General features: G+C 42.8%; 3 protein-coding genes across 5 annotated transcripts; 1 reads left to right on the forward strand and 2 right to left on the reverse strand.

The window, feature by feature from the left end:
- Window positions 1-92: 92 nt before the first annotated feature.
- LOC144715057 (uncharacterized) lies at window positions 93-8,991 on the reverse strand. 3 transcript variants are annotated; one of them, XM_078589914.1, is made up of 9 exons: window positions 8,836-8,991; window positions 8,650-8,742; window positions 8,137-8,252; window positions 7,833-7,932; window positions 7,487-7,546; window positions 7,254-7,344; window positions 762-850; window positions 604-665; window positions 93-253 (listed from the first exon to the last, which is right to left on the reverse strand). In XM_078589914.1, the coding sequence occupies exons 1-9, from the start codon at window positions 8,851-8,853 to the stop codon at window positions 148-150; spliced, it is 735 nt and encodes a 244-aa protein (XP_078446040.1). In that variant the 5' UTR covers window positions 8,854-8,991; the 3' UTR covers window positions 93-147. The 3 variants fall into 3 exon arrangements, with proteins under 3 accessions (XP_078446040.1, XP_078446039.1, XP_078446038.1); XM_078589913.1 differs by having other exon boundaries at window positions 8,137-8,535; window positions 8,650-8,738; window positions 8,836-8,942; XM_078589912.1 differs by having other exon boundaries at window positions 8,137-8,535; window positions 8,650-8,907.
- A 3,568-nt stretch (window positions 8,992-12,559) lies between these two features.
- On the forward strand, window positions 12,560-13,464 carry LOC144714830 (uncharacterized). Its single transcript, XM_078589621.1, has one exon. The coding sequence runs from the start codon at window positions 12,560-12,562 to the stop codon at window positions 13,277-13,279; it is 720 nt and encodes a 239-aa protein (XP_078445747.1). The 3' UTR covers window positions 13,280-13,464.
- A 1,169-nt stretch (window positions 13,465-14,633) lies between these two features.
- UNG (uracil dna glycosylase) lies at window positions 14,634-16,007 on the reverse strand. The gene is made up of 4 exons (XM_078589812.1): window positions 15,427-16,007; window positions 15,328-15,358; window positions 15,119-15,254; window positions 14,634-15,046 (listed from the first exon to the last, which is right to left on the reverse strand). Exons 1-4 carry the CDS (start codon window positions 15,949-15,951, stop codon window positions 14,896-14,898), a joined length of 843 nt encoding a protein of 280 aa, XP_078445938.1. The 5' UTR covers window positions 15,952-16,007; the 3' UTR covers window positions 14,634-14,895.
- Between the last annotated feature and the right edge of the window lie 7,097 nt (window positions 16,008-23,104).

Genomic DNA, 23,104 nt, shown 5'->3' on the forward strand with positions numbered 1-23,104 from the left:
CTGGTGAGGCTTCCTTCGGTTCTATGTTTTCTAATTTTCTCGTATTAATTTATATTATTAATTTTCATACTTAAAATTTTGATCTAAAGATATGAATGGATAACTGAATATTGCATGTATAATATTTTCCATAACATAGTAGAAACCTTACACAGTGTGACCGGATATTCTCAGGAGGAAAGCGCCGAAAGTGTTGTTGTCTATGGAAACAGGCAATCCGGCCATTTTTCTCATCGTCGGCGTCTTGTTCATTCTGCATCAACGGCAGTAAGAGAAATCACGTGACATCCCCCAGCTTTCAATTAAGACTCATGGATGGAAGACGAATGACAAAATAGGACAGACGGAGCGGGACGCAAAGGTCAGGGGACTGGACTGAATGGATGACTGGATGGACGGAGGACGGTTGTAAATCAAGAGTTAAATCACACGCGCCCAATGATGGAACAAACGGAAAGGAATGGAAGGTACAAAGTCTTTTGTTCCGTTTCGACTGGATGGATGATTGATGATTGTATAGGACTGAACGGATGACAGATCATCATCCTTCCACAAGCGTTAATTTAGATCATGTCAGATGAACATGAAAGCACATGAGCTCACCTGCTGAGAATAGTGTCAAGGTTGTTTTTCGCACGGACGAGAAGCTCCATATTATCCCCAGGCTGAAAAAGAAGAAAAAGAATCATCCCTTGTGAGTAATATTTCAATTCCAGGAACAGAGATAAATCTGGAAGTACAAGTTTTAAAAAAAAAATTACAAAAAAGGTGTCCAGATTGAGTTTGATCTGGTCCAATATTCTGGCGTTCTCCAGTAAGAGATGCTCTGAAGCGTCCCCTATCGTCAGGTCTGCGATTCAAGCCAAAATCAAATCCGGATATGTCAAAAGATGATTAAGATAGAAATATCTCGAGATGATAGGGTTGAATCATGATATTAGTTATCATTTTACAAGAAAACTTCAAGACAAGGATATTCCTTTTGTATGATAGCCTGGTCAAAGGTGCTTTCATTCATTCATGATGGTTCCAATAACCAAGGCCAACAATGCAGAAAAAGTTCCGAAATTCAAGACAAAAATCAGTCCAAGAATGTCAAATGATGAGATAGACGGAAGTATCTCAAGATAATGAGTTGAATCATATCGTGTGGGCATCTGCGGAGGAATTGCTTCTTAAAAAAGTCAGTTGAATCATGTTGTTAGTTATCATTTAAGTAGAAGATTTTGAAAAAAAGATCTTGCATTCATGCAAAAGCCAGGTGAGACCTGATCCCATTTGATTATAATGGTTCTAACCTTCTGTAACAATTACTAAGAAGAAAGGATCCAAAATCCTGACATAAATATTTCCCAAGAAAATAATGTGTCCCTTCTTGGGAAGCTGCCTCTTCATTTATACCAGCCGTTTTGCACCTTCTCCTTATTTGAATCGGCATACGTCATTTCCGACGCTTATGTGTGGCATTCCCCCCCCTCTCTGTTCTCTGCTATGTTCTTGGGAGCTTCTTATCACAAGCCCTAAAACTGGTTTCGAGGAAAGTCGACTTGGCGGCCATGTGTTGGGGTTCCATAAGAGGATCCGGCAGATTTTACACCCGCGCCAGCCATGGAGCCCCACTTGCCAACAACGTGATACAAAACCATCAGGCCCAGCCAATCAACCCCCTGAGAAGTGGTCCATTTCAGGCCCAGAACTGCCGTTCTCCAGGGCAAGCCCACCGTCCCACGATGCTGCCTCCTTCTAGCCCCACTGATGACGACTGTCATCAGCTCTGGGTGTTTTCTTCTTATTCCGAGTGCAAGTTGTTCAAGAGCTTTTGCTACAAAGGTGACCACGTGGGGTTTTGAAGCTGGGAGGAGTTATTGGGGAAGCTTTGCCGGTTGTTTGGTCTAAGGCCACATCAAGCATACGCCTGTCTCTTTCATATGCATCAGACTAGAACTGGGGACAAAGCGTTAGATGAGTTCGTGCGGCTTGCACTGTACATGCCCCACCTGTGCAAGATAACCACAGTCAATACCATTCTAATCGTTCTTTGACCACCAAGTCAAAAGGAGATCCGCCAGCAGTTCCAAAGTAAACAAACAAGCTGCCCAACTATGCTCTTGAAGTGGAAGCTCTGAGGGAGGAAGAAGGCAAGCTGCCAGACCACGGGGGCCCTGTCCATTTCAACCAAGGCAGACCCAATATCAACAAGACTCCACCAGGAATGGTGACCGTACAAGCAGCGTGAGGCCAAGACACTGTGTGCACCTTAAAGAGGAAGAATTGACACAATGCAATTGTTAAGATCCTGTTCTGTATAAGATCAACTTTAGTAGATCCGGACTGGTAAAGGTACCTTAACAGGAGATCTTTTGGAAACTTCAGACATATGTAATGTCAAACGTATTGGAATGTTTCCAGACTTTGGATCCATTCTAGACGAAGACGATCAGGACGAACACACATTTACTGAATGGTAGTAGGGAGTAAGAGCAAACACAATGAACACATAAATGTACCGGATCAGCTTCCCTGTCCAATACCCAATGCAAGAAGGCAGGAATGGACTTCTGGTAGCTCCACGTGGCTGATGATCTCCGTCTTCTCGGGATTGAGAGAGAATAACCACTCCTTGCTAGCTTCAATTGGAAAACATCCCCGTTTATATAGAGGATAGTCCTGCTCTTTTCCAAAAGGCTCACACGTGCGACATCAATTCGCATGTGTGGAGCTTGGCTGCAATTAGTCATTGGAAAACATCCCCGATTATATAGAGGATAGTCCCGCTCTTTTCCAAAAGGCTCACACGTGCGACATCAGTTCGCATGTGCGGAGCTTGGCTGCAATTAGTCATCGGCAGAGGCTTATCATTATTTCCTGGGCCGAAGACCAATTGGTCCCCAGTGGAAAAGCTGGGAAACTGGCGTTCAATAAGGTCGATGTCCTCCCACGTGGCCTCATAATTGGGCAAGTTTTCCACTTGACCAACACTAGCATGCCATCTCCTATAGAATTGGTAAGAAATCATACATTCAGGATACACCCGCCATTCCAAATTTTCAGACAAGTTAGACGGAATCTCCAACATCAAATGATGATCACCTATAGCCTTTTTAAGTAGGGAAATATGAAAAACTGGGTGGAGTCTGCAAGTACAGGTAAATCAATTTTATGTGCGACTGGTCCTATTTTTCGTAAAATTTTATAAGGACCAAAAAATCTGGGTGAAAGATTTTCACGTCTTCTTGGCAAGAGATTTCATACGATATGGTCGAACTCTCAAATAGACGATATCTCCTTCACTGAATTGTATATCACATTTGTGTTTATCAGCTTGATTCTTCATGCTCTGTTGACACTTGGTCAAGTGTGATTTTAGCACCATTAAAACTTGATCTCTCTCTTGAAGAAGAATATCTAGAGAATCTAAGGGAGTGGTTGGGCTGCCATAATGCAGAAGATGAGGGTCTCTTCCATAAACAGCCTTAAAAGTGGCCATTCTTATAGCTGAATGGAAGGAAGTATCATAATTGTACTCTGCCAATGGCAACCATTTAGTCCATTGTTTGGGTTATTCCAACGAGAAGCACCTCAAGTAACATTCAAGACTCCTAGTAACTTCAGTTTGTCCGTGGGTTTCTGGATGTTAAGAAGAGCTGAATATTAAAGATGTGCCTGGGACGTAATTCTTTCCAAAACGAACTAGTGAACACACTTCCCCTGTCAGGAACAATAGTCCTTGGTATTCCACGTAACCTCACAATCTCTTTGATGAACACCATACCAGAGCAACAACTTGAGTTGAAAAGGGGTGTTTGGTTGGAATGAAGTGTGCGTACTTGCTCAGTCTGTCAAATGCAACCAGAATGGAGTTGAATCCTTGAGAATTTGGTAGACCTTCGATAAAATCTAAGGATATGTCTTCCCGTATTTTATCAGGGATGGGTGCTGGAGTAAGCAACCCGGCAGGATTCAATGCGAACGTCTTTTGCATTTGCCAAATGTGGCAAGATATATAAGTTTTGATTCTTTGCTTCATTCCATGCCAATGGAATTGCTGTGATATATTTTTGTATGTCTTTAAGAAGCCCCCATGACCACCTATTTTGGCGTCATGAAATTCCTTTAGTAACTTATTAATCAACGGAGAGTTACAAGGGATGACCAATTTCTTCTTGTAAAATAAAAGATTATGGTGGAGGGCGTAATTCATATACTTCTCACCGTTGGCTTATACTGATCTCTTAATTTCTGATAGTATTGGATCCTGGGAAATTTCATCCTATAACTGAGCCTTGTCCATCCAATAACAGACATACTGTTAGTGGTCATTTCACCCATGGAACGAGATAACGCATCTGCAACAGTGCAAGTCTTACTTATTTGTACCTTATTCCAAATTCGTACCCCATTAGTTTAGATATCCATTTGTGATACAGTTGAGGTATACTTTGTTGGTCATTGAGGAACCTAAGAGAAGTTTGAACTGTTAGGATAAAAAAATTCTGAATAGAAAATAGTGCTTCCACTTATTAATCGCACAGACTACTGCCATCAATTCCCTCCCATAAGTAGAATTGGATGTAAATCGTGTATTAGTACTGGCCCTACTCCATAACCTTATGCGTATGTCTCCACCGTGAAGGACTCGGAAAAATCTGGGAGGCTGAATATTGGTGTTGTAGCCAGTGCATTTTTCAAGGATATAAATGCCAAGTCAGATTCCGGTGACCATTTGAAAGCATTATTTTTATGTAGAAGTTAAAGAGTGAGCTTTAATAAGACTAGTGATGTACAAATCATCTGATATAGCTGGTCAATCCCAAAAATCTTCTTAGCTGTTTGATAGTAGTAGGTGTCGACCAACTCTAGACGGCTTTAATTTTACCAGTGTTGGTACAAACCCCATTTGCAGACACCCAATGCCCCAAGAGTTCACTCTAGTCCATGGGGAAATCAAATTTTTTTTAGTTTACCCATAATTGGTTGTCCCATAAAAATTCCAGAACCAGTTTCCATTGTAATTTGTGCTTGACCAATGATTTGCTGTAGATTGAATGTCATTAAGAAAGACTACACAAATAGGGCCAGAAGATCGCATTCATTAATCCTTGGAATGTAGCTGGCCCGTTGAGAGGCCAAAAGGCATAACAAGAAATTCATAGTGGCCTTGATGAGTTTTGAATGCTGTCTTTTGGATGTCATCTTCAAACATTCTGATCTGAAAGTAGCCTGACATTAAGTCTAATTTGGTAAAAATAGTGGCCCCATGGAGTTCCTCCAATAATTCTTCCACAATAGGTATAGGAAACCGATTGGGTATAGTAATTCTGGAGTCTCCAATCTCTAGATGTTTCTAGAATCTTATGGAATCTTCTAGACTCTTATAGATTATTGTAATAGATCCTACTCGAAGCTTGCGTGCCTCTATAGATGTTCTGGAAAGGAGTAGAAATCTTCCAGAGAGGGTCTCTAGAAGCTTTCATGTAGCTCTATAAAAAGAGGTGTCCACCACAAGCATGGGGCATCCTGGAGAGAATCCTTGCGAGCATCCTTGTGAGCAACCTTTGAGTATAGAATCTAAGGTAATAAGCAAGTTCGAGAAAAGTTGGGGCTGATATAGCATTTGTGAGGAGGCGACACCATGTATGGATCTTCTTGTTGGTGAGTCCCTTTTGATGAACTGGTTCTCTTTTCTCTTTGAATATTGATCATCCCTTTCAAGAAGGTTTTTTTTCTCAAATCAGTGTGTGGGTTTTGTTTAATCTCATCCCTATATTCTTGATCGAATCGTGAGTTTGGTCCAATTAATATTTTAGGCTCCATTAAGTTAAGATCCTTAACATAAACCATGTCTCACTAGCTCAAACGTGGACCACCAGCATCCATTCGTCCACAGAGCTGGAAAAGAGGATGCAGATCAAGTTCCCAGACATTTTCTCTCCATTCAGTGGCCTACCACAACAACCGCTCCGTAGATTGTGACATCCACCTAATCCCAAATGCTCAGCTGGTCACCTGAAGGCCCTTCCAATACCTACATGTTCAAAAGAATGCGCTGGAGATGATTATATGAGAGCTCTGTCAGGAAGGCACAACTTAAGCCTTGCAGAGTCGTTTAACTAGCCCAGTTATTCTGATAAAAAAGGACGATTCTGCATATTTTCGCATTTATTATCATACACTGAACACGCTCATTGTTCCTGACCAGTTCCCCATTCCAATAGTCTATAACCTCTAGAAGAAGCTTCATGGCTCTGCTATATTTTCGGAACTCGACCTGAAATCTGGAGACCATCAATTACAAATCAAGGAATCTGACATCCCAAAGATGGCCTTCCAAACTCGAGAACATCACTATGAATTCCTGGTCATGCTGTTTGGGTTGACTGATGCACCGGCCATCTTCCAAGTCCTCATGAATGGCATCATCCAACCTATATCACAAGTTTTATCCCAGTTTTCTTCGACGACATTTGGTTTTTCAGCACCTATATGCAAGACCACGTTCAACATTTGAAGCTAGTGCTTTTCTTTTGAACCAGCATCAACTTCATGCGAATGGGAAGAAATGCCCATTCTCCCAGCCACAGCAGCAATATGTGGCGCATGTTGACTCGGTTAACGGAAGAGCCACTGATCTAGGAAATTTTTCACCCATCAAAGATTGGCCCACCCCTCAGAATCAGATGTCTCGGAAACATCACCAGGAGACCCAGTGAAATCTCACACTTGCATGGTCAGGCGAGTCTCCTTGAATTCTGTAATCAGTCTTATCAGACCTATCAGAACAATAGGGGAAGAAGAGCCCCGATAGCCCTTTAACATGGACATGCCTGAACTGGAGCAGAAAGAATCCACAACTCCAGGATGCCGAAGTGGACTGTGTGTGGTCCAGAAGCGGAAAGGATCAGAACTGTCCTCTTCTGAATTCACAATATAATGACAGAGTAGTTAAACATTTGGGATTATAATTGAGAGTTAAGATTTGAGTTCATGGAGCTTGAGTAGTTTCCGGTTCTTCTTGGCCAAGGTTTCAGCACTCGGAAACGTGGATATTCAAGCCAGTCCTTCGACTGGATCAAGTTTTTTAGCAACGATCCCCGCCATGCAAGACTGCTATGGGAGCCTACCATTATAATATGTAAAAATCACAAGAAGGTTTTATACACTGAAGTAGATGGAAAACATCACATGGGAATTGCATTAAATCCTTGATAAAGTCATTAATGGTGCTAAAATAAGAAAGTAAGCAAAGGCCGGACCAATTTGTGGCACTTTGAAGGCAGTAGAGGTCAAACTGGGAGATTGCACTGGAAACAAGACTCCGGGCGATGGATAGTCCACTTGCTTATCCTAAAATAAATTAAGGGTTACATTAATTAATATGCTTTATTTTTTTTATAAAGGGCTCAGAAGTCATTTACAAAAAAAAGTAAAGAAGAAATAATCATGGAAACTGCGTCGCTAAGATTAAGATGAGAGATAGCTATTCAACCTTCCTTTCTTTCATCTTCCTCGAATTGTGGAAACTTTCCTGCGTACTTTGTTTCTTCCGCTGTCATGAAAAACATTTCATTTAAGATAATTCAAGAACAGTTTCAATAAAAGTACAAGATAGAAAGGAGTATGGTGTTAACTGGTGCACAGCAACACAAAGGTGCTTTTGCGTGGAATAAACTTTCTTACCAACGTGCACATTTATAAGATACACGACATGGTTGAATAATTTCAGGAAATAGGGAAAGCAATTAGCGCTAAAGCAAGGTTAAAATTCATTTCACTCTTTAAAAAGTTGCAAAAAGATCGAATTCGGCTATAGACTGAAGTTTGAAGGGACTCACCGCCATCCATTGACATCTCAAAGCAACATCCCTTACGGTTTTGTGCCGCAAACTAGCAGCAATCTTGATGTACCTCGTGATGTTGGGCTCTTGTTGGTAACTGAAACTCAATCCTTGCACAAATTAGAACACTGACTAAGATCTTAAAACGTGCATCACTAATAAAACAATCTCTGATTAGAAAATAAATGAAATTCGTAAATGCACTCTCTCAATTCGAGATGGAATCAGTGAAACTTTATCATTTTCTTCAGGACTAGATGATTAAGGAAGATTCAAAAGAAGAAAAGGAGCCTGGACATACATTCGAAGGCCGACCTCCAACAGCTTCTGATCTTCAGAGGACCAATCAGCGGCCAATCCACTATCATATTTGAGCCTTCCCGGCGGATGAAGCCGGAGAGCGCGTTCAGCAGTTCCCTGTGGAATCAACGCCGATCTGTCACTCAAAACTGAAGCATTTCCATCAAAGATCGCGCCGGATTTGGCATGTAATCCGCTAGAACAGGCAAAGCTCATCTCTGCCGCATCCACTCCACTCGGCAGAAACGAAAACTTATCATTGTACTGCGCCGACGCCAATACAGTTCTTTGATAGAGCGGTCGGTTTGAATCACTCGCCGCCGACCACATCCAAGAACCGAAATAACGAACCACAAAAAATTTTCCGACCGATCGATTCTCGCGACCGCTTCACCAAAACCTAGAGGACCACTCGCACCACGTCAAACCTCCAAACACGGTTCCGCACTCCATCTCAACGACGGCAAAGAGATCGAGTTTCAAAACTGAATCATCGGATCAAGAAACTTCGTACCGCCGACAATCGACGAGGAATTTGAGCAGCGCGCGGCGATCCGGCGTCGGCGACATCCGCTCGAAAACGCTTCTCTGGATCTCTGCTGACTGTCTTCTTGCAAAAGTAGTGATCAGAACAGAAAAAAAAAAAGAACAGTAGAAAGTAGAAAAACGTCAAGATTCATCTCTTTTTCTCCACAATTACCGTCGATCTGATCCCCATCTCCGTTCTCTCTCTCTCGTTTTCTGTATTTTCTGGCTTCGATCTGTCATCTGAGGCCGGCAGGTCTGTTTAATGTTAATACCCGGTTAAATAAAAGACCTTGCTTTTATGAAATTACGATTCTGCCATCCTCCCAATCGCCACGTGTTTTGGAAGGAGGCGCGAAGTTTACGAGCGGGAGCGGAGCGCGGCCGTATTCTTTCGACTCGAATGCTGCTAAAGCAACTCTTTATGGATCAGAGATAGGGCCTCGTCTTCTACCGAGAAGAATACAGCTTTAGCTTCTTTAGAAGACGAATGAGATCAGAGACGCGGGCAAACGATGCAATAACTTCGGTTAGAGCAAAGCCCAAAATGGCATCTATTAAAGTGGTAACTCTTCACAGGTTATGCAAGAACAACAAAGAAGTCAAAATAAGGTCCATTCATGCTGAACCAAATGTTCGGCATATAGCTATTAATTCGAATATGGGACACCAATGGAAGGTTAAGAATTTTTAATTGCTTAACTTAATAACCGTTAACGCTCCCCAATACAACAGAGCCGTTATTGTGGGAAGGGCGAGTTTACGAGCGGGTTACGAAGTAAATGCAGTCGAAGATTCAGAAGAAAAGCGACCTTTAAAAACCTTGTATCGTCGTGGCACACCCCCCCCCCGCAAGCACAAGGTTACGAAGTAAATAAACCAATCAATGAGATGTTGTTGGTCGCTTGGCTTCTCATTCAGAGGAATTCTATTTTTTCCCGGTCAATTGTTTTTCTTGCAGAACCTAACTGAACTAATTATAGCAGTCTTCTGTGTGCGCTTGGCGCTCCGTCGCGCCGCTCATAAATTCGCGCCTTGTTCTTGCAGAACGTTTCTTTGACTTCGTAATGTTCTTTGACGCTCCTAAACGCTCCGTCGCGCCCGCTCACTCGCGCCTTTGATAGTTGTTGCCTAAGAACCCGACAATTTCCCCGCCTTTCTTATCGATAATTGACAAGACTTTGTTCTGAATATATTATATTACGCTGGGTCAAATCCCTCTTACTGACAGTATCTGTCGCCTTTTTATTTTATTTTTCCATTTCGCCCGTTGCGGAAATAACCTGAAACATATAACAGCTTGTTTGCATTAATTTAAAATTTGCGCATGTTGGATTTTTTTATCGAATTAAAAACCCTGCTATTGATTAATGACTTAATTGCTTGTAAATACATTTAAAGGAAATTTTATGGCTGGGTTTTAAAATATTGGTAGTGCGTATATTTCTAGGAAATTAAATAGATGTGAATCCAAATAAATTTATTCATATAACGATAATCACTATTTCAATTATGCTAATTTATAAAAAATTTGTGATGTTTTGTGTGGGATTTGAATGAATATTACTTCATGCAATGAAAATATGTTTTCGTGTAATTACTTGTATCGCTGAAACCAAATATTATGGACTATGTGTCCAAAATGAAGTTCCATCTACCATGGATTTGAAGATATATATGAAGAAAGATAAATTAATTATGCGAGTGGGCATAACAGGCTTGATGATAAAATAGGCTTGTACGTTCTCGTCTCTATACATCTCTCTGTATCTAACTTTAAAGTTGTAATTCAAATTACATGAAATATTATTATATGAATAACGCTTTTTAAAATAAAAAAATACTTGTACTGCTTAAATCAATGGTATGGACAGAATTTTCAAAATAAAATTCCTTCTATCACGGGTTCTTCCTGTATGATTTGCTAATCCCTGCGATAAGTGATATAAATACACAGAAGTTGATTATGTGAGCGGATATAACATGCCTAATGTCAAATAGGCATCTCCATTATCATATAAATGCATCTATCTTTCCCATTTAACGACACAAGTTGCACTGAATTGTGAACATTGTCCGATATCCATCATTATTTGAACAATGTTAAATTATAACAAATTTGTGAATTTTTACGTTTTAATTGAATAAATAAGAGCACATGAAATGAAAATATGTTTTAATATAACTGCTTGTATCGGGTAAACCAATAGTATGGACCAAGTGTTGAACATTAAATTCATTCTATCACAAATTTTCGTCCATTATTCACCAAACCCGACAATAAGTAATGTGAACATAGAGAAACTGATTATGTGAGCGTGCCTAACACACCTAATGGTAAATTAGGCACTTACATAATCATCTAGATACAACACAATGTCTCATTTAAACATATATGATTCTTTCGACACATTTTTAATCGGGTTAATAGCACGGTACATCCCAAACCATGTCCAAAGTCTGCGAGTTAACCTTAGCTTTTTTTTTGGCACAGTATATCCCAAACTCACTAAGTCGTCTGCGATATATCCCGGTGATGACGTGGAGTCCATCGTGGCTGCCAGGTAGATCTCCGGCCAGATTTTTACCTAGCGGAACCCACCTGGCCGCCAGGCTGGATTCCACGTCATCACCGTGATATGTCTACCTGCCAAGAGAGCGAGAGAGAGAGTTCTAGGGAGAAGGAGAGAGAGAGAGAGGTTCTGGAGAGAGAAAGAGAGGTGTTCTAGAGAGAGAGGCATTGTTCTCTAGAACACCTCTCTTTATCTCTCTAGAACACCTATATTTCTCTCTCTAAAAAGAGAGAAGGAGAGAGAGGTTCTAGAGAGAACAAGAGGTGTTCTAGAGAGCAATGCCTCCCTCTCTAGAACACCTCTCTTTCTCGCTCTAGAACCTCTCTCTCCTTCTCTCTCTCTAACACGCCTCTCTCTCCCTCTCTCTCTAGAATGCCTCTCTCTCTCTCTTATCAAAAAACCCTTGGCAGGTTCTAGAGAGAGAAAAAGAGGTATTCTAGAGAGAGAACGATAGGTGTTCTAGAGAACAACGCCCCTCTCTCTAGAACACCTCTCTTTCTCTCTCTAGAACCTCTCTCTATTTCTCTCTCTCTCTAGCACGCCTCTCTCTCCCCCTCTCTCTCTAGAATGCCTCTCTCTCTCTTTAAGTTAAACCCTTGGCAGGTAGACATATCACGGCGATGACGTGGAATCCAGCGTGGCGGCCAGGTGGGTTCCGGCAGGTAAAAATCTGGCCGGAGATCCATCTGACAGCCACGATGGACTCCACGTCATCACCGGGATATATCACAGACGACTTAGAGAGTTTGGGATATACCGTGCAAAAAAAAAAGCTAAGGTTAACTCGCAGACTTTGGACATGGTTTGGGATGTACCGTGCTATTAACCCTTTTTAATCTGGCCCATTGGTTTATATTGTTTCAAAACTTATACCATAACATATATTAAAAAAATAAGGTTGAGATGGCATGTGTTGAAAGTAGCGTATGTCCCATTACTATACTTCCCAGCTAAACTGCCAAGTGGACCTATAGTTTGTCCGTCCCTTCAGCAAACCCTAGAGTTGGGTCAACTTAACTGACCTAACCTTAAGGGCATGTTAAGGGTCGGGTAGACCTTGGGTTATATCAATTTAATCTCACCGGTGGTTTTAGACTATGGTTATATAATTAAAAAACCTAAGTCAGATTTCACATCACAACATATTAATTCAAAAATTAATTGCCACGTGTCGGAATGTAACCCTCTAATTAAGAAAAATACTTCAAGATCCAAACTGGTACCAGTGTAATTCTATTTTGTAATAAGGGGTTTACCGAAAAAACGGAGTCAAATGCTGACCGGGTGACGTGGAGAGATTTCAAAACTGTTTACACGTGTCGGGAGATGGCGGGTTCGGTTACGGACGAGGTTAAACTAAACTGTGGACGGGGGCAAGTTACGCAGCCCTTTATAAATGTCGTCTTCATCTTCTACGAAGAACTACCCCAAATTCTCGTCCTGGTTCTTCTCGCCATCGCCATGGCGATCTCGAGGTCGTTCTCAACTGCGATCGTCTTCCTCGCCGTGGTCTCCAGCCTCGCCGTCAGCGCTCTCGGAAGGCCCTGCGGAGCGATCTTCATCTCGTATACATTTCAATCCGATTCTACCGTTCCGATTTCCAGATCGGCGACCGATGGACGCCAGATCTCCGCCGATCGGCCGAGATCGATCACCTATTTCCGCGTGATTCCTCTCCGGTTCTACTACCGTCGATCGCGAGTTGATCCGGTTGAATCCGAGGTTTTCGAAGAGATTCAGCAACCGAGGCGTTTCATCGAATCGGCCGTGGACGTCAGTTCTTTGAGGGAGCGCACTCGAGACATTCTGGTCGTGGTGGCCGCTCTCGTGTTTGGCGTCGGATGCGGCGCTCTGACCTCCGCGATTATCTATCTGGCGTGGTATCTCATCAGTAATCGGAGTGAGGTCTCCGGTTCCAAAGGTTATGGCCGCTTCGACGACGCTGATGAGGAGATCGAGAGTCCGAAGAAGATGGGCTACACCGATCTCCCTGCCGCTCCCGATACGCCGGTCGCGCCTCTCAATGAAGGATTGGGTAGAAATTGAGCCTCAGGTTCTGGAAAATTCCGTGTACATACTTCTTCTGATCGTCCTTGGTTGATCCTGTCGTGTCCTTTCATGCCTACGATCCGGTGGATCTTAGGCATCATCGTTTCTCATACGTGTGGTTTCCGTGAAATTTCTCCCTTTTTATTTATGTATTGAAAAGGAATCTGCTTCGATTTCGTGAATATTTCGCTATAAGATCGGGATCATCGATGGAGTGGAGAGAATTTGAAGATCAATCGTCGACTTTTTAGAATCTGGATTCGAACTTGTTTCTACTTAAAAATCTCTGTTTGATTCGGATTAATCATCGCCCAATTTTGGGAAATTTGTTCGCGGACGATCATCTAATCCGGGAAAAAAGGAATTAACTCTCTCCCTCTCTCTCTCCTCTCTAAACCAATGTATGAGCGTTTTGGGCGGGAAAGTTCGTTACAGTGGCGGGGGTAATAAATAATCGACGAAGCTTCGAATCATTTTCAAAAATTTCCTCCTATGAGATCAGGGAATGGCGACGATCTTCTCGAATCATCGACAGAGATTTCATCGCCGGCTCTCCTGGCTAATATATTGAAAACTGGAGCTGATTCGCGGAAATCTGTCGCGTCTGCTTTTGGAAAGGCATCGTCAATTCCACATCGATCCAAATCTCAAATCGCAAATCGGTAAATTATCGATTCTTGACTTCATATTTCCGTTCTGCGCTTTTCTTCTCCTCACGCACGATTTCGAGATTTGATGAAATCGGAAAATGCCGACGATCGGCGATAGATCTTACGCACGATTTGTACTTTTAGATCTGCAATAGTACAAGATTTGCACGTTCCTTCGATTAAAAAATGTTTGATCGATCTAATCGACATCAATTCTCGTCTCCGAACAATCCGGAAAAGAGGGATCCCGAACACATTCAAAAACTAGATCTTCTACAGTACAAACTTTCCACATTTCTCCGATTGAAAAAGAAGGATCGATCAAACACCGACTTTGTAGAAACCGACATCAATTCTTCCATCTAACAATCCGGAGAAGAGAAATTCCCGAACGCAATCAAAACTAGAATTTCTACGGTACAAACTTTCCGCGTTCCTTCGATTCAAAATAGAAAGATCGATCAAACACGGGCCTAGTTCTCTTCCCCAACCATCAACTTAAGCTAAAACTGACATCAGACCTCTTCTCCGATCACATCCAAAAACTAGATCTGGAAATACACAAACTTTTCACTTTCCTTCGATTAAATTTAGAAAGATCGATGAAACACAGACTTAGTTATCTTCTCCGAACATCAACTTAAACTAAAACTGACATCAGTCCTCCTCTCCGATCACATCCAAAAAACTAGATCTGGAAATACACAAACTTTCCACGATCCTTCGGTTCAAAAAAGTAAGTCGATCAAACACAGACTTAGTTTAAACCGACATCAATTCCCTTCACCGAAAAATCCGGAGAAGAAAAACTCCCGCACACATTCATAAACTATATTCCCGAATCTCGTTCGGGGAATATAGTGATCTTCCACAAAAGTAAGATCGATCAAACACAAACTTAGTTTAAACCGACATCAATTCTCTTCTCCGAGCAATCCGAAGAAGAGAATCTCCCGAACAAATTCAGAGCTGCCAGTCGATCGGGGCCAGACCTTGTCGTTCAAGAATCTCGTTCGTCTTGGAGAAATGCTTGCATCCGAAGAAGCCTCTATTCGCGGACAACCCCGACGGATGGGCCGCCTTCAACACGTAATGCTTCTTCGCATCGATCAACCTGCTTCAAAAAACAAGAATCAAACTCCAATCTTCATCCAAAAGATCAACTCACAACAATTTCATCAGCCACCTGGCTTTATCCTGAGCAGAGTTTCCCCATAAAAGGAACACAACCCCGGACTTCCTCTCCGAGATTGTAGAGATGGCAGCGTCGGTGAACTGCTCCCACCCCTTCTTCGCGTGAGAATTCGCTTGCTGCTTTCTCACTGCATCCAAAAAACTCTCAAAAACAAAAAAAACAAAAAAACAAAAAAAACCAGGATCGGATAGACTACGAACCAGTCAGAACGGTGTTCAGCAGGAGAACTCCCTGCAAACCCGGTTCTAATTAGCAGAACACCAAACAAAGAACAAGATCAAGGAGGGGTTTAAGCTTGCCTGGGCAGCCCAGGGGAGAAGATTTCCGTGGAGGGGAATGGAGCAGCCGAGGTCTTGGTTGAGTTCTTTGAAGATGTTGGATAAGCTGGGGGGGATTTTAACGCCGTGGGGGACGGAGAAGGAGAGGCCCATGGCTTGGCCGGGGCCGTGGTAGGGGTCTTGGCCGATGATGGCGGCCTTGAGATGGTCCAGGGCGGTGGAGTTGAAGGCGTTGAAGAGGAGGGGTTGTGGGGGGAAGATGGGGACGGAGGCTTGGCTGAACTCCGTCTGGAGGAAGGTGGAGAGGGTTTGGGCGTAGGGCTTTTGGAACTCTTGGTGGAGCGCCTCGGCCCATGTTTCTTCTATTAGAAGGTCGCTGAGTTTGAAGGGGGGATTGGCGACAATCTCGGCGCAGAGCCGGAGATTGCGCTTTGATTTGGCGAGCAGCTTGTTGAGCTCGCACCGCTTCTTCTGCTCCGGGGTTGGGGAGGAGCTTCTCAGGCGCTTGCTCGGTTGAAGCATGTCTAGGACGGTTTTGGAAGCCATGGCCTACTCTCCCACTTTCCCTTTTGCCAATACTCTGGTCTTGATACTTGTTAGTGGTTTTTTTTCTGGGGGAGTTCTTTTTTTGGCGGGAAGAATCTTCCACTTACCGAGACGTGTCTTTTATTATTAGATTTTTCTTCTTTAATAAGTCTTATCATATTTACTTGTCAACCTCTTGTTTATGGGGTTTAGTGTGTTTCCGTTTTAGTTGGACAATACCAGTGAAAATGTCTAGGAGAGCTTTGGAGGCCATAGCTTCTTCTCCTCCTTTCCCTTTTGCCAATACTCTGGTCTTGTTAGTGGTTTTTTTTCTGGGGGGGTCTTTTTTTGGCGGGAAGAATCTTCCACTTACCCAGACGTCTATTAGATTTTCCTCTTTGGTAAGTCTAAACATATTTACTAGTCACCCTCTTATTTATTTATGGGATTTAGTGTGTTTCCGTTTAAGTTGGACAGTACCAATGAAAATGTTTAGGAGAGTTTTGGAAGCCATGGCTTCTTCTCCCCTTTCCCTTTTTGCCTTTTGGAAGCCATGGTTTTGTGGGGGGGGCTCCACTTCCCGAGATGTGTCTTTAGCAGCCGAATCTATATAATTAGATTTTTCTTTTTTGGTAAGTCTAATCACATTGCCCGTCTCATTTAACTGCTACGATCTCATTTTTGTTTGTGGGGTTGTGTGTTTCCGTTTTAGTTGGACAGTACCAAAACACATGTCTATGAGGGTTTTGGAAGCCATGGGAAGAAACCTCCACTTCCCCAGACGTATCTTTATCAGCCGAATCTCTACCATTAGATTTTCTTCTTTGATAAGTCTAATCATATTGACCCTCTCATTCAGCTGCTACGATCTCATTTTTGTTTATGGGGTTTAGTGTGTTTATGTTTTAGTTGAACAGTACTAATGAACACCCAACGCCTTTTTGAAAGGTTTTTTGGGAGATACCAACTGTTCCTTCAGCAAACTGCTAATACTCCGGCGAATTCACTCCTTAGTGATTCAAGGAAATTTAGGGAGCTTAATCTCTTGCCTTGGATGGGGTGTGCTCAATTCATGCAATTGTTGGCCTCTTGCCATGTGAGTTTGAGTAGTGTTTAATAGGCTTTTGATTCCGGATAGTGATTCTTGGCTAAAACTCCTGCTTTGGACTGGCAAAGAATTACAGTCTCTCTGAATCAAAGGGTGATTGAATAACTTCTATAGATACAAATAGGTAAAATTACAGATACTCATACACACGAATGTGGGGAATGACCAAAACTGAATGGTTAAGCCTACTGAAAACAAAAGGAGCGCCTCTTATTAAAAAAATTTTGTTTTTTGTAATAACTGTGTTTCATGCCCCTAGGAATCATCAAGAAATATCTTTAGAGGTCAAATACTCACATGGTAGTGAGGAAAATACATGCTCACATTTTGAATTAAAGATGACAAGATCGGGAGCCTAGTTGTGGGCCAATTGTGGGTTATCATTCTAGAATTGAAAACTTTACCCTGGCATGATCTAGAAGACAGACTGGTGTTAAGTAGACAAGTCTACAAAGTCTACAAATTCTACTTGATTAAAAGACCAAATCAAATTTATGATAGGAGTCATATGCCCAAGGTCACTGGGCCCCACTTAGGTAACCTGATTTAGTCAGCCCACTAGGCGTAATTGGTTAAGCACATTAGGCAATTGACTTAGAAGTCATATACCGGAGGGTGGTGGAGAGATAGGCATAGAGAAAGAGTGAAATAAGAACATGGAGAGAGCGATCGAGAGCAAGAAATAGCAATATGGTGGAGAAATAGGCGTGGGAAAGGGTGAGTTGGAGAGAGGGTTTGTGCACTTGATGTACGCATAGAGAGAGAAATGGAAAAACGACAGATGAATATAGACAACTAGGGTTTGACGGGTCCAGTATGGTCCGAGTTTTTAGCAAACACCTAAACTTTACCTAAACTTCGGTTCGGTTCTGGTTCGTTCTTGTTCATTCACGATTGGAAACTGGACCAGTCCCGGTCTGGTCAGGTTGACTAGTCAATATCAAAATCAAATTAGAAAATTTATGTTCATAGTAATGTTAAGTATCCTCGACAGATGGACAAATATATGGCTTCTACGCTGAGCTCAATAGAAACCTCTCCGTCGAGTTGGATTTGATATTTATAGAATTTAATAAAAAATATAAAATAAATATTAAATAGTATACTTCTGGTTTTGGTTCGGTTTAACCCTTGGACCTAAAATTGTTTGAAAACCGGTCTACGCTCAAATGGAGGACCGATCGGTCTTGGTTAGGTCCAGTCAAACGAGTCCCCAGTGCTAAATGTCTAACCCTAGAGACAATAAAAGAAAGGGAGAGAGAGAGAGAGAATTATATATGTTGGAATATTTTATAACTTGATGATTATTCAATTGAGTCTTCTTTGATGTAGCATTTCCTGAGTTGATGAATTTAGATATACACCTACGTTTGTAGGTAGTGAAAAAATATGCATTGAGCTGTCTCTATGCATTGAGTTATCGTAATGACACTTTCATACATCAGGTAGTAAGGCCCCAAAGTATGCAGCATTTGAGCAGAAAGTCGTGCATGCTAACTGTGGGGACATGTCTGTGTGCTAGACTCATGATTTGGAGACGAAGTCCTTAAGTGTGACACTACAACACGCGCTACGGGTTGCAACGCCCAACCCTGATCTTTTAGCCCAGTACCCTTATGGTGTGTGTGCCCGTCGGTACTCAAGCGCGGTGGATTAGGGGATTGGACATTTAGCACATGCATTGAGGCCCGTGTGCCCTGGAATTCGTCGGCGCTTAAGCACGGCGGATCAGGGGATTGGACATTTAGCACGAGCATTGAGGCCCGCACACTTGGATCCGTTGGCGCTCAGGCGCGGCGGATCAGGGGATTGGACATTTAGCACGTGCATCGAGGCCTGCGCGTGCTGGGTGCGTGGGCGCTAAGTGTCACGCGTGTGTGCGGGATGTGTAGGCTCAGATGTAACACGGATGTTGTGTGTGGGGTTGTGTAGGCATACCGCGCAGCTGCGCGCGCAATACGCACATTGCGCATGCGGGGCGCGAGGTGGGAGATATTATGCTAGGAAACTGAGGCATTGGCGCACAGTGTGCGCCGAGATGGTGTGGGCGCCCAGATTGAGGCACTGAGCACGGCAGCTCTTGGGCGAACTACGCGCAATAGGTGTTAGCGTGGGTGTTGGTGGCGCGTAGAGTGTCAAGACTGGGATGAGTCGACAGATGGTCGAGCACCATGCCTACGAGCACGCGGCGACTGGCCTGGGGGCACACGTGTAGTGACGAGGCCAACATGCATGCAGAGTGGCGAGCCTCAAGGTGCAGGAGTGACACTATGTATCTTCCCTCGTCTTCCCCGACGTAATGTCCATGACTATGATCTAACCTCTTTATAATATGAATGCAATGACCCTATTCATGTACGGGGCTACGTCCCCACCTTGTCCTCTAACCACTTATATGCAATCTTAAGCTATTGCAAAGACTTTTGTTACAACAAAACAAGGCTTCTAAGTGTTCTACTCCAAGCACGCGTCAAATTCAAGAATTGTTCCTAGCTCGGGATTTGACCGCCTGACAATTGGTATCAAAGCCAGGTTGGGCTTCTTTATCTTGTGTTCTTGAACCTGTTGCCGAGGAGAGATGGAGTTCGGCAGAGACTCCAAGTACTTCAAGAAAGACGCCTAAAGGCGCAGCGGAGAAAGAAAAAATTGTGCCTATTGTACAGGAATTTATTGGGCTTGAAGGTCCAAGTAGGCAAAAACCATGACGTATTAATCTTGAGGCTTGAAGACCAGAATGAAGAATTCAGGCAAGAGAACAGCTACCTGCAAGACACTGTCTAAGAACTCACGAACACGGTGATGTCCTTAAATGGAAGTGGTAGATTTGTGACGAGCTGAATCTTCTAGGTCCCAACACAGTGGAGGAGAAGAAAGACTCCTGATGCCACCCCCGAAGTTCAACGACACCCTCAAGGAGGAGGTTGTGGCCAACTCCTTGTATGATTCTGAAAGACATTTCGAGATGAATGACACCTTGTAGGGAAGGAAGGTCTTATAGGCTAGCTACTTCCTCGCGAGGGATGCTAAACTTTGGCGGCACCGACGTTCGAGGGATAGAGCCTTGCCACCGACAACCTATGGGAGTTTGTTCAGGAGGTCAAAGACATATTCATGTCGTACTACACCTCCTGGATGGCGAGGGAAGAGCTCGACAACCTCCGGATGATCGGGACTCCAAGAGAGTATGTGAAGAAGTTTTTTTCCATAGTCTTTAGGATCACTGATATGTCTGAGGACAAGCTCTACCGCTTTGCCAAAGGACTCCCCTAATGGGCTCAAACAGAATTGGAGAGGAAGCATTGTCAAGATGTTAACGCGACATACCAAGTAATTGAGGGACTTGTGGACCTTCGTAGTAACATAATCGGAAAACTGGAAGAGAAGTCCAGGAAGTGGAACAGAAACCGCCCGGACCGCACCAAAGTGCATTCAGCCCTGACCAATCAAGGTCTGAAGGGGAAGTTTAAATTGGGCTACGGCAAGGGTTGTGACAAGGGCAAGAGCCCAAGACTATCGACAATTGCACCTAGTGGTGGGGGTGGCAAACTGGGGTGTTTTGCATGTGGAGGACCCTATTTCATGTGGGATTGCCAGTGGGGCATGGGGACGGCCACCAATGTTAATGTGATGGTCATGCCTCCAGCCTAGCCGCACATTCCCGGGGTAGTCGTGCAATAACGCTAAACCCTCTTCAATGGCTGACACCATTGTAGGAGTGTGCCCCATTCCAATATGAGGGTCTCGGCCTCCTACAATTAATGGTACTCGTCAGCATCAAACCCGCTACGGCCGTGGTCGACACGGGGGCAATGCACAACATCCTCACAGAAAGAGAAACAAAAGGCTCGGCTGAGTCTCTCTCCAAGCACATGAAAGATCAAGGCTATCAATTCAGAAGAGCAAGCCTCACATGAAATTTCCTTCTCTATTTTCCTTCAAATAAGATTTTCTGGAACACATGCTTAAAGACTAGAGAACTCTAAAATAAAATCTCATCATAATTCATTGAGTTTGATAATGTATTCATGTGGAATATGTGATTGGCTTACCACACACATATTCTTCCATTACGTATATGTATAATCCTTTGTTCGCGCAAGAATCGTTAATAAGTTGAGTTATGGTGAATTTTCAAACCCTAATATGTTATATTATTGTTAGTATTGACACATAATATGGACCATTGGAGAATGTATTCTACAATATCCACATTACCTTGGTCGAGGATTTAATGCATCTTCTTCCTTGAGTTAATATCATCATATAATGATAGTGGACAATACCAACTTAACCACTTAATCACCTTTGTTTCCTTCTTGCTACATCAAAGCTAAGACATATTCTAGTCCCACAGTTTGAGACAACATGTATGTGTAAAAAATGTATCTATCCACAACATGTTCTTAGTGTCTCATTTCAATGAACAACATTTACGATAATGACTTAAATCAACTGACATATGTTTAGGTATACTACTATTTAGGAATTCATATTGATCAATTTAGTGATGTCTTTCAAGAGAACCCTCCTTTTGACCTTATTGTATATCCACTAGACATGGTTGTTCTGTTCTGTTTTTTTGAAACAAACAAAAAATTCGCACAAAAAAACCACACAGGTTCTTGTTCTTTGTTCTTTTTTGTGCGAAAATTAGAAAAACTTTTCGCACAATTAGAACAATTTGATCAGAATTCACATACTTCGAATAAAATTCACACAATTTGTAAAATTCACACAAATTGCTACAAATTCACACAAATTACAGTGACGGTAATGAAAAAGTAGAAAAGAAGAAAACATGAATATTATTTTATTTTTAATTTTGAAAAATAAATTAAAGAATATTCATATCTTACCGTGATTCTTGAAGGAATTCGGTTGGATGATTCTTGAAAAATGAAGAGAGGAAATCGCCGAGCCTTCGGGGGAGAGAGGAAATTGCCGAGGAGCTGAGGAATAGAGGAAATTGTTGAGCCATCGAGGGAGCGAGGAAATCACCAAGGAACTGGGGAAGAGAGAAAATCACCAAGGATGGAGGAAGTGAGGAGGAAAAGAAACGGCCGAGCCATCAAGGGAGAGAGCAAATCGCCTCGCCTCCGAGGGAGAGAGGAAATTGCTGAGGTCGCTGAGTAAACATATTTTAAAATTTTTTTTTAAAGAATAAACATATGTATAATAATAAACATATGCTTATTCTTTAAAAATAGATTAAAAATTTTGCACAAAACAAACAGTTCGAACCACACACAGGTGTGTGCGATGATCTGTGCAAATTTGTTACTCTTATGTTCTGAAAACCAAAGAGAATGAACAAATCACACAGATTCGCACAAAGCAAACCAAACAACCATGTCTAATATCCACTAATGGCCACAAGATTAACCATACTTATGATTTAAGAAGGATGAGATAGTTCAATTATTTTTGGATGGTTTGATCTCTTTCTCAAGTATCCATCAAATAATAATATTTAGAATACATGTTTAAAAACATGTGAATATTTATGTTAATGAAATTAAAAGAAAACATGGAGGTTTGATTGGCTTGATGGCCACATAATATCCATCACAACTTTATCCTTAGTTTGCGATTGTCTTTAACTGATGTAACACGACTTGCCGGGATCGAGCGGCTCGTGTTTACACCACAAGGAGTGGAGGGCAGTGCAACAAAACGGCCGCACGGGGCGGACGCTTCGATAGTGGTGGCGGAGTGGACCCGTCTTCAATCTGCTATCGAGCGACAAAGAGAGGCGTTGGTGGTGCGGAGCGGAGGCTGTATATCCTACTGCAGCATGTACTTCGCAGCAGTAAACTAGCGACGGCATGTCATCCAGCAATCGTCTCCCCTGAAGCTTCTCTAGGAGGCCGGAGTGGCGAGTACGTGATGGCGGACGGCGCAGCAGCGTAAGGGGCGGTAAGGCGACGGCGGCGGGCGTCCTGGCTAGGGTGCCGGCAGTGGTAGTTGGGCGCCGGAGTCGGCAGCAGCAGAGGTAGGGCGTCTCGACGACGGGCATCCTGGCTAGGGTGCCAGTAGCGGCCGCTGGGCGTCGGAGTCAGCGGCGAC

This window comes from Wolffia australiana, chromosome 18, assembly GCF_029677425.1.
Source record: "Wolffia australiana isolate 7733 chromosome 18, ASM2967742v1".
Lineage (NCBI taxonomy): Eukaryota > Viridiplantae > Streptophyta > Magnoliopsida > Alismatales > Araceae > Wolffia > Wolffia australiana.